At 37.7% G+C, this 10,817-nt stretch overlaps 2 protein-coding genes across 2 annotated transcripts; one reads left to right on the top strand and one right to left on the bottom strand.

Annotated features, from left to right (window-relative positions):
• Positions 1-1,148: 1,148 nt before the first annotated feature.
• Positions 1,149-2,027, top strand: LOC125224243 (pathogenesis-related thaumatin-like protein 3.5). Its single transcript, XM_048127610.1, has 2 exons — positions 1,149-1,216; positions 1,293-2,027. The coding sequence occupies exons 1-2, from the start codon at positions 1,174-1,176 to the stop codon at positions 1,982-1,984; spliced, it is 735 nt and encodes a 244-aa protein (XP_047983567.1). The 5' UTR covers positions 1,149-1,173; the 3' UTR covers positions 1,985-2,027.
• A 2,271-nt stretch (positions 2,028-4,298) lies between these two features.
• Positions 4,299-10,404, bottom strand: LOC125223504 (leishmanolysin-like peptidase). The gene is made up of 17 exons (XM_048126682.1): positions 9,910-10,404; positions 9,052-9,408; positions 8,814-8,954; positions 8,451-8,583; positions 8,230-8,343; positions 8,062-8,135; positions 7,904-7,978; positions 7,383-7,475; positions 7,192-7,252; positions 6,616-6,948; positions 6,393-6,519; positions 6,209-6,308; positions 5,824-5,893; positions 5,523-5,675; positions 5,353-5,448; positions 4,895-5,214; positions 4,299-4,817 (listed from the first exon to the last, which is right to left on the bottom strand). The coding sequence occupies exons 1-17, from the start codon at positions 9,997-9,999 to the stop codon at positions 4,635-4,637; spliced, it is 2,520 nt and encodes an 839-aa protein (XP_047982639.1). The 5' UTR covers positions 10,000-10,404; the 3' UTR covers positions 4,299-4,634.
• Positions 10,405-10,817: the final 413 nt, after the last annotated feature.

Consider the following 10,817-nt stretch of genomic DNA (forward strand, 5'->3'; position numbering starts at 1 on the left):
GGATCTGCGGCATCTTCAGTGTCAAACACAAACAAACAATAAATTACACTTATATACACAATTTTTTTAAATCTTTTTATCAATATTTTTATGTTCTGTTAAAAAAAAGTTATGGGGCTTATTCTATTGACTGAACGTGTTTGGTGAACCTTTTTTTTCTTGTAAACCATTTTCTTATTAACTTACCTAATACCACAAACTAATTACTATTCCGGTAAAACATTATCTTTTTCATGAAGTTCTATAGTTTCTCGAAAGGGACACGGTAAAGGCTGTTTCAGAATGTTGATTGGATCCTACTAAATACTAATTATTGCAATCAGATCTTAATATCATCACACACTTCTTAAAATTCCGACAACTAATTATAAGAGCTACATATCCTATAAAATTCAAACGGCACTAAATATCTCTATACTATAATCAGTAATGATTGTATTATGTCCCAGCTAACGTTAAGTGTAACATATTATTGTGGATAAAATAATTTCACAGTAAAAAACTTCTTACTCTTTCAAGAATATAAAATTAGCTACGTAATTACATGCGTTGAAAATACCACTTATGACGCAAAAGAACGTGTCTATGAATTGACTACAAATTATCTTAATTTTTTTACTTTTTTAGGACACTTTCATCTCCATCTTCTAATTTTAGTTATGACACCATTGATAAAAACATTTCTTAAATGTAAATGTTATATTTATAAAGATAAATTAGTTTACTTAATTCCATAAAAACGTCTTTGGCAATATTTGTGGAATTGTGGTAGTGTTTATTTAAATATCAATTAATATATATTTAAAATGTTCGTTGAGCTCGATTAAGTTCGTAGCCTTTGATAAATAAAGCACCAATTTCGATTTGTTATTCGACTCAATTGTGTTCAGTTACACCAATGTCGTCTGAATGAACTCTAAAAATATAGTAGTATGTATCTGTAGTACAAGATTATGTAATGTAAGAATTTGCCTCTTAACTGCCTCTCTTTCACCATGAACTCTTCATGAATACTCAAAGCTAATCTAATATTCTCACACCTGAAACTGACATTTGATCACGTACAATAGTTGTTGCTCATCTTTCTATTTTTAAAATGCTTCAAAAATTTTAAATTACCAAATTTTCCATGTCTATAAATTGACACCATTAAGTTGAAAATTTTAGACTAAAATGGTGGGCATATCCCAACTTCTTCTCCAGCTCTTCTCCATAGGTAATCATATTCCATCAAATCAAAATAGTTTAATTTTGATTGTTTTAATTTAATTTCGTTATTGATTGATGATCAGGTCTGTTGAGAATGGCCTCAGCGACGATCTTCACTCTCCAAAACAGCTGCAGTTATACAATCTGGCCCGGCACACTTTCCGGCAACGGCGCCGCCGTCCTCGGCGGCGGCGGCTTCGCACTGGCCCCGGGCGACACCGTCCAGCTCCCGGCCCCGGAGGGCTGGTCGGGCCGCTTCTGGGCCCGGACGGGCTGCGACTTCGACGACGCCGGAAAAGGGCCGTGCGCCACCGGCGACTGCGGCGGCGCCATCCAGTGCTCCGGCGGCGGCGTGCCGCCGGTGTCCCTGGCGGAGTTCACGATCGGCAGCGGGGCGGCCGGGAAGGACTTCTACGACGTGAGCCTGGTGGACGGGTACAATGTGGGGATATCGGTGCAGGCCTCCGGTGGCTCCGGCGACTGCCAGTCGGCCGGGTGCGTGTCAGACGTGAACGCGAACTGCCCGAGGGAGCTGCAGGTGGTGGACGGGGGCGGCGCGGTGGTGGCGTGCCGGAGCGCGTGCGTGGCGTTCGAGACGCCCGAGTTCTGCTGCACGGGGGCCCACGCGACGTCGGCCACGTGCGGGCCGACGTCGTACTCGGACATGTTCAAGAGTGCGTGCCCGGCCGCGTATAGCTATGCGTACGATGATTTGTCGAGCACGTGCACTTGCACTGCCTCTGATTATTTGATCGTGTTTTGTCCTTCAACCTGAATTTTATTCGTATTGTTAATGGATTTTTATTTTAACAGTGCTACTTCTAATATGTCTACTTTATGCATTGGATTAACATACTAAAAGCTAATGGATTACTTAATAGTAGTTGAACTATGTGTTATTTAATCTATACTATAATACCTATATCCATGTTGCAGTTACTCTATATATTTGCACAATATACAGGTAGAAATCTCTAATTCTCTTATAAAGAACATATATAAAGATAATGCGTATGTTCTATGAAGATTTCTTGGTTTTTTCCATAGAACGATTGTGGTGAGGAATTATTCTTGCGTTGGATTGGAAATGCACGTGCATACCGATAGTAGTGGATTCACCTGTTGGATTCAATCAATCGTGGAAAAGAAACTATGTAACTCGTAAGTTCTCTAATCGTTGTGTTATATGCTCAGTATATAATTATGTTATGAATTTAGATCTTTATACTGCCAGTAATTTTCGCTGCATATCATTAGATGATGACATGAATTCCTAATGCAGATGCAAGCATGGATGGTATAAAGCATAACTTTTTCTCATTTGTACTAATAATGTTTCAACTTTTCATTGGTAGAAGGTATATGTTGGATTTGGTGAAGTGGGGATTGTTTACACTTTATACTTTCATAACTTATAAGTTTAAAATGTGATATAAGCTCTTGTAATAAGCTCAACTAAACGCTCATAAATTTGGTGGTAAGCCAAACAAGTAGGTTGGCTGTTATTATGTTACTGTCTTTATATTTAAGCTCGCTTTGTAGTTAGTTACATATATTTGGAGTCATTTGACAACTTCATTTTCCAACCCCTGTTGCATATGTATATGATCGGTTTCAGCATTTTTGGGACAAAGCTATTTTTAGCTACTTTATGTTGTAGCCTTATTTATTCTGGATAACTAAGATTACTTAGAAAAATAGACTTGTTAAAGTATCACATATTTTTAATGAGAATGCAATCAAATTGCAAATGTAGCAGAAGATCTTAGAGCATCCACGATGGATGCTCTAGTGGAAGCCCTAGTGAGAGCCCTAGTGGTTGCCACGTCAGCATGCCCTATCTTTTTGCAATGGTGGAGCCCTAGTGGATGATGCCCTATCTCTTATCCATTTTTCATTTCAATTTTAATGTTATTTTTTTATATTTTCACATATTATAAATAGAAAAATTAAATGCTAAATTAAATGAAAATCATGCATTACTTAATTTTTTTAAAAAAATTATAAATTATATATTTAATTTTAATTAAATAAAAAATAGCAAAATATAAATACAATATTATGCAACACAATAAATTTAAATAAAACACTTACATTAATCGAATAAAATGAGTAAAGTATAATAAAGGTCAAAATAAAAAAAGTACGTTGAGTTTGGGACTTGAACACACAATCTCTATAATTTTCCAAGATATATTTTCCATTTGGCTAAACATAGATTATACATTGAAATCAAACAAACTTTTAGCAACAAAAAACTCTCTTTTAAGTGTAAAACTAATTGTCCCACATCGAAATCACAAACAAATTTAGAGTTGAAAACCTATCTATAAAATTATCATTTGTCTCACATCAAAGTCATAATGAAAGTTGGAGTTGAAAACCTATCTATAAAAAGTTTACTCAAGTAATGCAATACTTGCTCATTTAGTATGAAGGATTATATTCTATAAAGTATATTCTTTCACTAATTCACGGATCCTTCTTTTTATAATGGATCGTTGTGAAATTATAGTTTTTATTTCAAGTTAAAAAATGAATTTTTAATTTAAAAATCGATTTTTTAGAATTAAAAATCAGTTTTTATAATTAAAAATCAATTTTTTTATAAATTTTTTTTTAAGATCGGGCTCGGGCGTTTTATCGCAATGGGCGCCCGATCTCTCGCCCGATGGATCGGGCGAGAGATCGGTCGCGACCGAACTCTCGGTCGCGCTCGGGCGTGACCGACGCCTACAATGGATGCCCGACCACGCCCGAGCCCGATCTCGGCCGATCGGGCGCGCATTGTGGATGCTCTTAGGTTGGATATTATTTTTCTAATTTCACGGGTAAAAATTATTCGGTTGCATTCTTTTGTTCTTTATGGAGTATTAAGTTGATTTTATTAGCATATTTATTAATACAGACAAGTTTTATGTATCATTATAGAATAAATGAGTATCACGTCATCACTAAAGTAAAGATTCGTTTATCTATTACAAAAAAATAAATACTTACATAAGTATTTTATGATATGTTTACATGATTTCAAAAACCAAAATAAATATTCTTGTTTACTGATTGGCATTGATTTGAGTTAGGAAAAAGGACCAATAATTGAAACTTAGATTTCACAAAAGCCTTCAGCCAAGCAACATTTGCTATCTCATTCTCCAATTTTCTACTCACTTTTTACATCTGGACTTCCTTCTTCGAAAGCCAAAACTTGATATCAATCCCTCCCAATCATTTTTTAAACAATTTTTTGGGGTGGGAAAAATGAAACTCTAAACTAAAGCACCTTAATATGTGCCTGCTCTTTTTTCTTCCTACACAGCCTATCCATATATGGCGATATTGTAGAAAAAAAAAGGATAGCTCTAAAGCTTCCTACAATTTACATACTCCCTTACGGGAAATCCTACCTCGCGGGATTAATATAATCATAACCACGAACTCAGTTCACCCCACCCCGTGCATAAACCTTCCCCCTCTTCTTCGTTGCTAAATAGGGTCTGGTCCGAGCAATCCAGTGATGCCCCGCACGCTAAGTTGTACGATTGGCATGCAGAGTGGCATACTCGTAGCCGGTTGTCCTCATTCCGTTCGCACTTTTGAATAGATATCTAGTTCAACCGATCAAACAAATAATGAGTTTTTTCATTTTAGGAACACACATTAAGAGGATTGTGGAGAAACTCACCCAGCAAGCTAATCGTTTGGCAGCTCCATCGCAATCTCTGCCTCTGATATAATTTAGAAACTTACGTGGGCCACCAGGGAAAAGACGATGGTAGTTGGGCATCACGACAACTTCTTCTAGCTGTTGTAGGATGCTTAGCTCACTAGGTGCACAATGCTGCCCCGACATATCGTTCTCAAGGACAGATTTGCACACTGAAAGACTTGGGAGGAGCGTGGAACTGTTCTGGCATGTGTAACCAGCGTAGTCAGAGCAACGAAACTCACAGACACTGTTGTCACAGACCCCACCATGAAGACTGCATTGTTCGTCACAAGTGGCTGCAGATGGCAAAGCAAATGTAGAATGTTTCTTGAGTCATGTAATTCGAAGGCACCAACACAGTCGAGATCCTATCGCACAATTGATGAAAATAACAAGCCGGCGAAATAGGAAATAAATCGATTTGATTGCAATACCTGTAGAGCAGTCAATTCCAGTGTACCCGGGTTGACAATTGCAAACACCTTCCCTAAGGCACTTGCCTCGACCCCCACAATTGTTAGGGCAAGATCCTACAAACGGACAAGGAGATGAGTTGGGAAACAGATAGGGATTGCGGTGCGAAATAAAAGTTTTGACCACTTACGCTGGCTACAATCATGACCCTCAAACCCCAAAAAGCACTGACATCTTCCGTCAATGCAATCACCATTAAAACGACAGGAATTAGGACATTGACCAGATACAGGGGCTGGATTTACATTGCAGAGTTCGTGATATGCAGGGCAGATCAGCTCACCTAGAGCATGAGCATGAAAATAATCAATAAGTAAACATGCATCAAGATGCAGCTTATAAATGAAACGAATGCATTGAGTTGTCAGTGCATGTGTGAAAATGTTTGTGTGCGCACAGGACAAATAACCTATAGAAAACAATGATGTTACCATTAAAGCCAGAAAATTTTATGGGTCCACCAGCTTGAGGACATACTTTCCAAAGTCCATCCACCGCAACCTAACAAGACAGCAAAAATGTACTCTTAGAGTCAGAGTTGAAAACACACATGTATTATCTAAAGTCTGAAGCTCAACAGAAGATTAAACGGGAAGGTATTACAGCCTGCTGTTTTGCTCGTTTCTCGTGCCTAAATATTAAACCTTTGAATAATTCAAAAGTTTTAAGCTTTTCAAATATTTATCAAATCAGTAAGTCCCAAATTATGGAAAAGGGTGATTATGATCTCCAATATCAACTTACAAGCACTAGCTACAGAACTACAGATACACACACTGACACAATACATAAGTATATATATAGAGCAAACTGTACCTCCAATGAGTTGTTTAAACATCTGTGCTGATAACAACCATTTCCCTGGCTAGTCGACGCTCTAACGAACCCAGTACGTACTAAATTTGAGGCCATGCATCTGTTATCCGAAGATACAACAACTGTAAATATGACATGTACGGATTTCATAATTGACCACAAATAGTAGAATTAAAAAACTCACCTTGAATTACTTCCCCGCACTTCACCCAACATACTGTCAGGTGCCCTAGCACTGTTAATATCCGTACATGAACCGTCAGAATATGCTACAAAATACGTGCAATAATCAGCCAATGATGACTGACCGCCTGCAAAAAATAGAAAGCACAATAAGGTCACCAAGCCAGTTAAAATGAGAAATTATGAAAAATGTTCAATTCAATGGAGGCAACAGCAGACCCCACCTTTATTAGCTTGTGAAAAGTAGCGAGCCCACTGCGGAAGATCACGGCTGTAGTTTACAATAGGACAATAGCCTTCTGCCTCCCTATTGTATGTACATCCAGAAAACTGTGTCGAGTTGCAGAGATAGGCACCCTTCCACTGATTGCAGGGCAAAGTAACAAACTCAGTTCCCTGGTTGTGGCCCCAGTCAAGATGTTCTTCCATGCTGTAATTAGCCTGGTACCATCCACTGTCCTCAAGTAAAGCGAGTGTCATCTTAGAAACAACCGATCTTGTATCAACTGAGCCCGTCATAATCTCATTCATTAGAAGTCTTTTCTCCCAATGAGATCCTGTGTTTAAAATATTAATTACTATAAACTATAAGCATCAGCCAAACTCTACCTTACATAAATGTGTGCAATCTAGGGTGAAGACTCAACACGAGCATTTGGATTTAAGTTTTAGGAATGGTCATACCAAATCCTAGAATGTCTGAATTAATATGCAAAATAAAATAAAAACAATTTGATGATGATATGAAATAACACCGTACACCCTGTCAGGTGTTACTGCACAATAAAATTACAGCCAACCTGATGTACCGCGCCCACCACCATCTTCAAGCTCCAAACCGGTAAAATTCTCAGAGAAAGCCTGCCAACAGATATTTTTTAAAGGTTACAAACTACACACGGAAATAAAATCAAAATAGTTCTTCTCGACATTTTCCAGTACAAGAAACATTTACAATAGATATTTGATAAAATGGGACTTATATCTCTACCCCGTAGTGATAGCGAGAGTGCATTATAACTCGAGGAAGCACCACTCTTGTTACCATCCGTCCTAATTTTTCATCCATGACTTGTTCTGTTACCTGCAAAGAGATTTTACATGAAATAATCATAAGGATACATCTTAAAGCCATGATAGTTGTGTAAAAAAACCACACACAGATAAAGTGGGGGTCAAGCAGCTGTATTTCCCTTGATAACTCAAAGAAGGGCCCCATGTTGGGAACTGCTCCATTATAAGTAGGGGGAAGCCCAAAGAACGATTGGGAAAACAGTCTAGTTTAAATAAATTAATAGTCCATCACTGAGGTCCTAAACACCAAGATCCAATTAAGATTATGAAAGACTCTTAAACAAGATAAGATTCCTGCACCATCACATTCAATGTGGAAAAATGGCATTTCAATATTTATAATGTCAGACTGACAATCTCATACACGTAAATTCATAGTGCTGGTCCAATGATAAAGTTCCTGATAACCACTAAGTTGAAAATTAATTTAAGATTTACCTGGATACGCCTTCTTTTCCTCTCATCTCGAAAGTGAGCAAAGGCATGGGGATCGAATCCAAGAACATGCATAACCTACAAAAAGTAAAACATGATCAGTATATATCCAATCAATATAAGCAACCTGACTTTCTAAGAGTTTGCTTGAGTTAAGTTACCTCATGGATTAGTGTAGCTGAAAGTAATGACTCCGCTTCCGCAGTCAAGTGCCGAGGTGCAACATTCACATGCCCTACTTGCCAAAAAAAATATTGGTCACTAAACTTCCACTTTCAATGCTAGCTATATATAACAAGAATTCGCTACTTCAAGTGAAACAACCATACCAGCAATAGCACGACCCCACTGATCTCGTTCACATGCAACAGCCCAAGCAAGTGTGTTTCCAGTTGTTGGTCTTGTAGTAACCAAGAGAACTAAATCTGCATTGGCTACACCTTCTGAAAAGATGAAAAATATGTATTTAATAATGCCGGAATTTTGAGAAAACCAACAGATGGAAACGTTTAATGAACTGAAGTGTTATAGACTTTTGCAAGAGATAAACCTTCGACATATTCTCTAGGAAGTTGCACACCTCCGTCTTGACCGCAAGCAGAGTATCCACTCAACCGCAAGTTCCCCCTCACAGGCTCAACAGAGAGCGCTCTTTTGAACCAATCTGCTGTTTGCCCAAGAGCCTGTAGAAGATGAGGATATTATAACATGATCATATGGAATAATTAAAGGACTAAAGGGTCCTTCAAAAACATATTTTTCAAGCTACACCCATCAATAATCTATGTATCATGCAGCAACTCCTGAAAGGATTAGACTAGAAATTTCTTAAACAAACTCTACTTTTGCATTCTACAAACTCCATCAAGGTTACAGTTAACACCATATAGAAACAAAAGAAATAAAACAAAACCTTGCGAAGACGAAGTTTCTTGTCCTCCTCAGCTATGTCATCTAGTGTACAATTATACCAACAGTCCCCATAAATAGGAGGATCCGCTTGAGGGTTACAAGATGGTCCACCAGAGTAAGAGGCTCCAGCTGGTTCCCCCAACTGGAAAAAGAAACACAGGCATGAAGGGATGCAAATCCAGCATCAGTATCAAATCAAAAGCACAAACACAAATTTTCATGTTTCTGAAAATACTTGCCTTTACAATGTCCCCCACATTCCGGCAGTCCCTATCTGAAGAATGCCCTACAGCATCATAATTTAAGTAAATTCTAATGGGTTGCTTAGCTTCGGTATGCCACACTGGCAATTCAGAAACACCAAGCAGTCCACGTCCCTTTCTCTTTAGGGACTTGGAATGATCAGGCTCAACATAGAGCTGAGCAGACACGGAATAAACCTTGCGTCCAGGTCTCTTCCTTTGCTCGATAATTTGATCGTGAATGCACGAATGTGATAGTATGTTATCTTTGTCTTTATCAAGTACTCTCCTTTGAGATTGGAATCCTTCGGTTGTTACAAAAGCAGCTTCCAACAGAAGCAACACCAATAATATCTGAGATCGATAGAGATAACTTAGAAGACATAAACTAATTGTGTAAAAGAACTCCTAATTCCTTTAGAGAAATACAAACTCCATAAGCTTAGCAGACCTGACGAAACAGCCCCTCAAGTAAACCCAACAGCCAAATCCCCCCAGAAAATGATAGATACCAATGTAGCATACATAAATTTAAATTTTAGTAAAAATATAGCCTCACCAAGGAATGAAAAGACAACAGAGTCACAAAAATTAGTCAATTAAGCAAAACACTTAATCCTAATAAAAAAAAATTGTCAAAGAACCCAGAAAGGAATTTTTCCAGAAGATAAGAAATAGTAATTTTTTTAAAAAAAGCAAATACAGACACCCTCCTCCTTCCATGAACAATCATCCATAGTTTAAGTATCAATGCTCGTCAAAAGAGTAAATAACTTATAAAATTGTGGAACCAAAAATCATCTCTTTTTTCTAGTGTCCAACATTAACTTAACAAAAATGAAATCCAATCCTAACCTTGAGGCAAATGCCAGCAAGATTCAGTTCAAATCTCGGGAGTGAAGAAACCTCTCCAGCGCATCGGCTACATCGAACCCTCAACTCCATTAAACGACGAATTCTCACATGAACAACCTCAATTGAATCAATTCTCCGCCGCTCTCCTGATCGGCTCCGACCCCTGCAAAAGCCTCGAAACTCGCCGCATTATAGGCGGTGCACAAAACCCAGAAGCTGTAAACCCTCAAACCCCATAAATATGGCAAAGGGGGCTCAGCTTTTGAAGAACTCTGCCGAAAAAAACGATCTTTTTCTCTCTTTTGCTATGCGTGAGCTCTGTGTATTGATTTGTCCAATTCCCAGTAGCAAAATCTCGCAGATTCTTCAGTTTAGGGGAGAGAAAGGAGAAAAGAGTAGAGTGCGCATTCACAGTAGAGAGAAATAGACGAAGATATAGTGAAAGATGAAGAAATTTTGGTCTGTTTTGAATGGGTAAAGTAAGAATTGGTGATGGTGGTGTGTGAATTGAATTCATGTTCACGCGTATACATATACTGTATTTAATAAAATTTGATTAGTATTATCTCTTACGAAACAGGCTACAACAAGAATCCAATTATGTTACTTTCCTTCGATTGAATTTTTTAGTGGTTGGTTGCCCTATTCTTCATCCTTCGTTTCTTTTGAGAATTTGAGAACATAAATTTGACTTGGTATAATTTTTATTTTTTGATTCATTATTTCATAAATTGAAACTAAGAGATAATTTCATTTAGTTCGCTTGGTTAGTTATGATAATTTCGGAAGTAATTTGGTGTCTTATTTTCAAATTTGTGTATGTTTTCATCCGATTTTGATGTATTAGTAGAAAGTGAAAAAGAATCATTAAGGTATGGAAAGGTAATGTATGATTTCCTATGCTCTAA

This window comes from Salvia hispanica, chromosome 4, assembly GCF_023119035.1.
Source record: "Salvia hispanica cultivar TCC Black 2014 chromosome 4, UniMelb_Shisp_WGS_1.0, whole genome shotgun sequence".
In the NCBI taxonomy this organism is placed as follows: Eukaryota; Viridiplantae; Streptophyta; class Magnoliopsida; order Lamiales; family Lamiaceae; genus Salvia; species Salvia hispanica.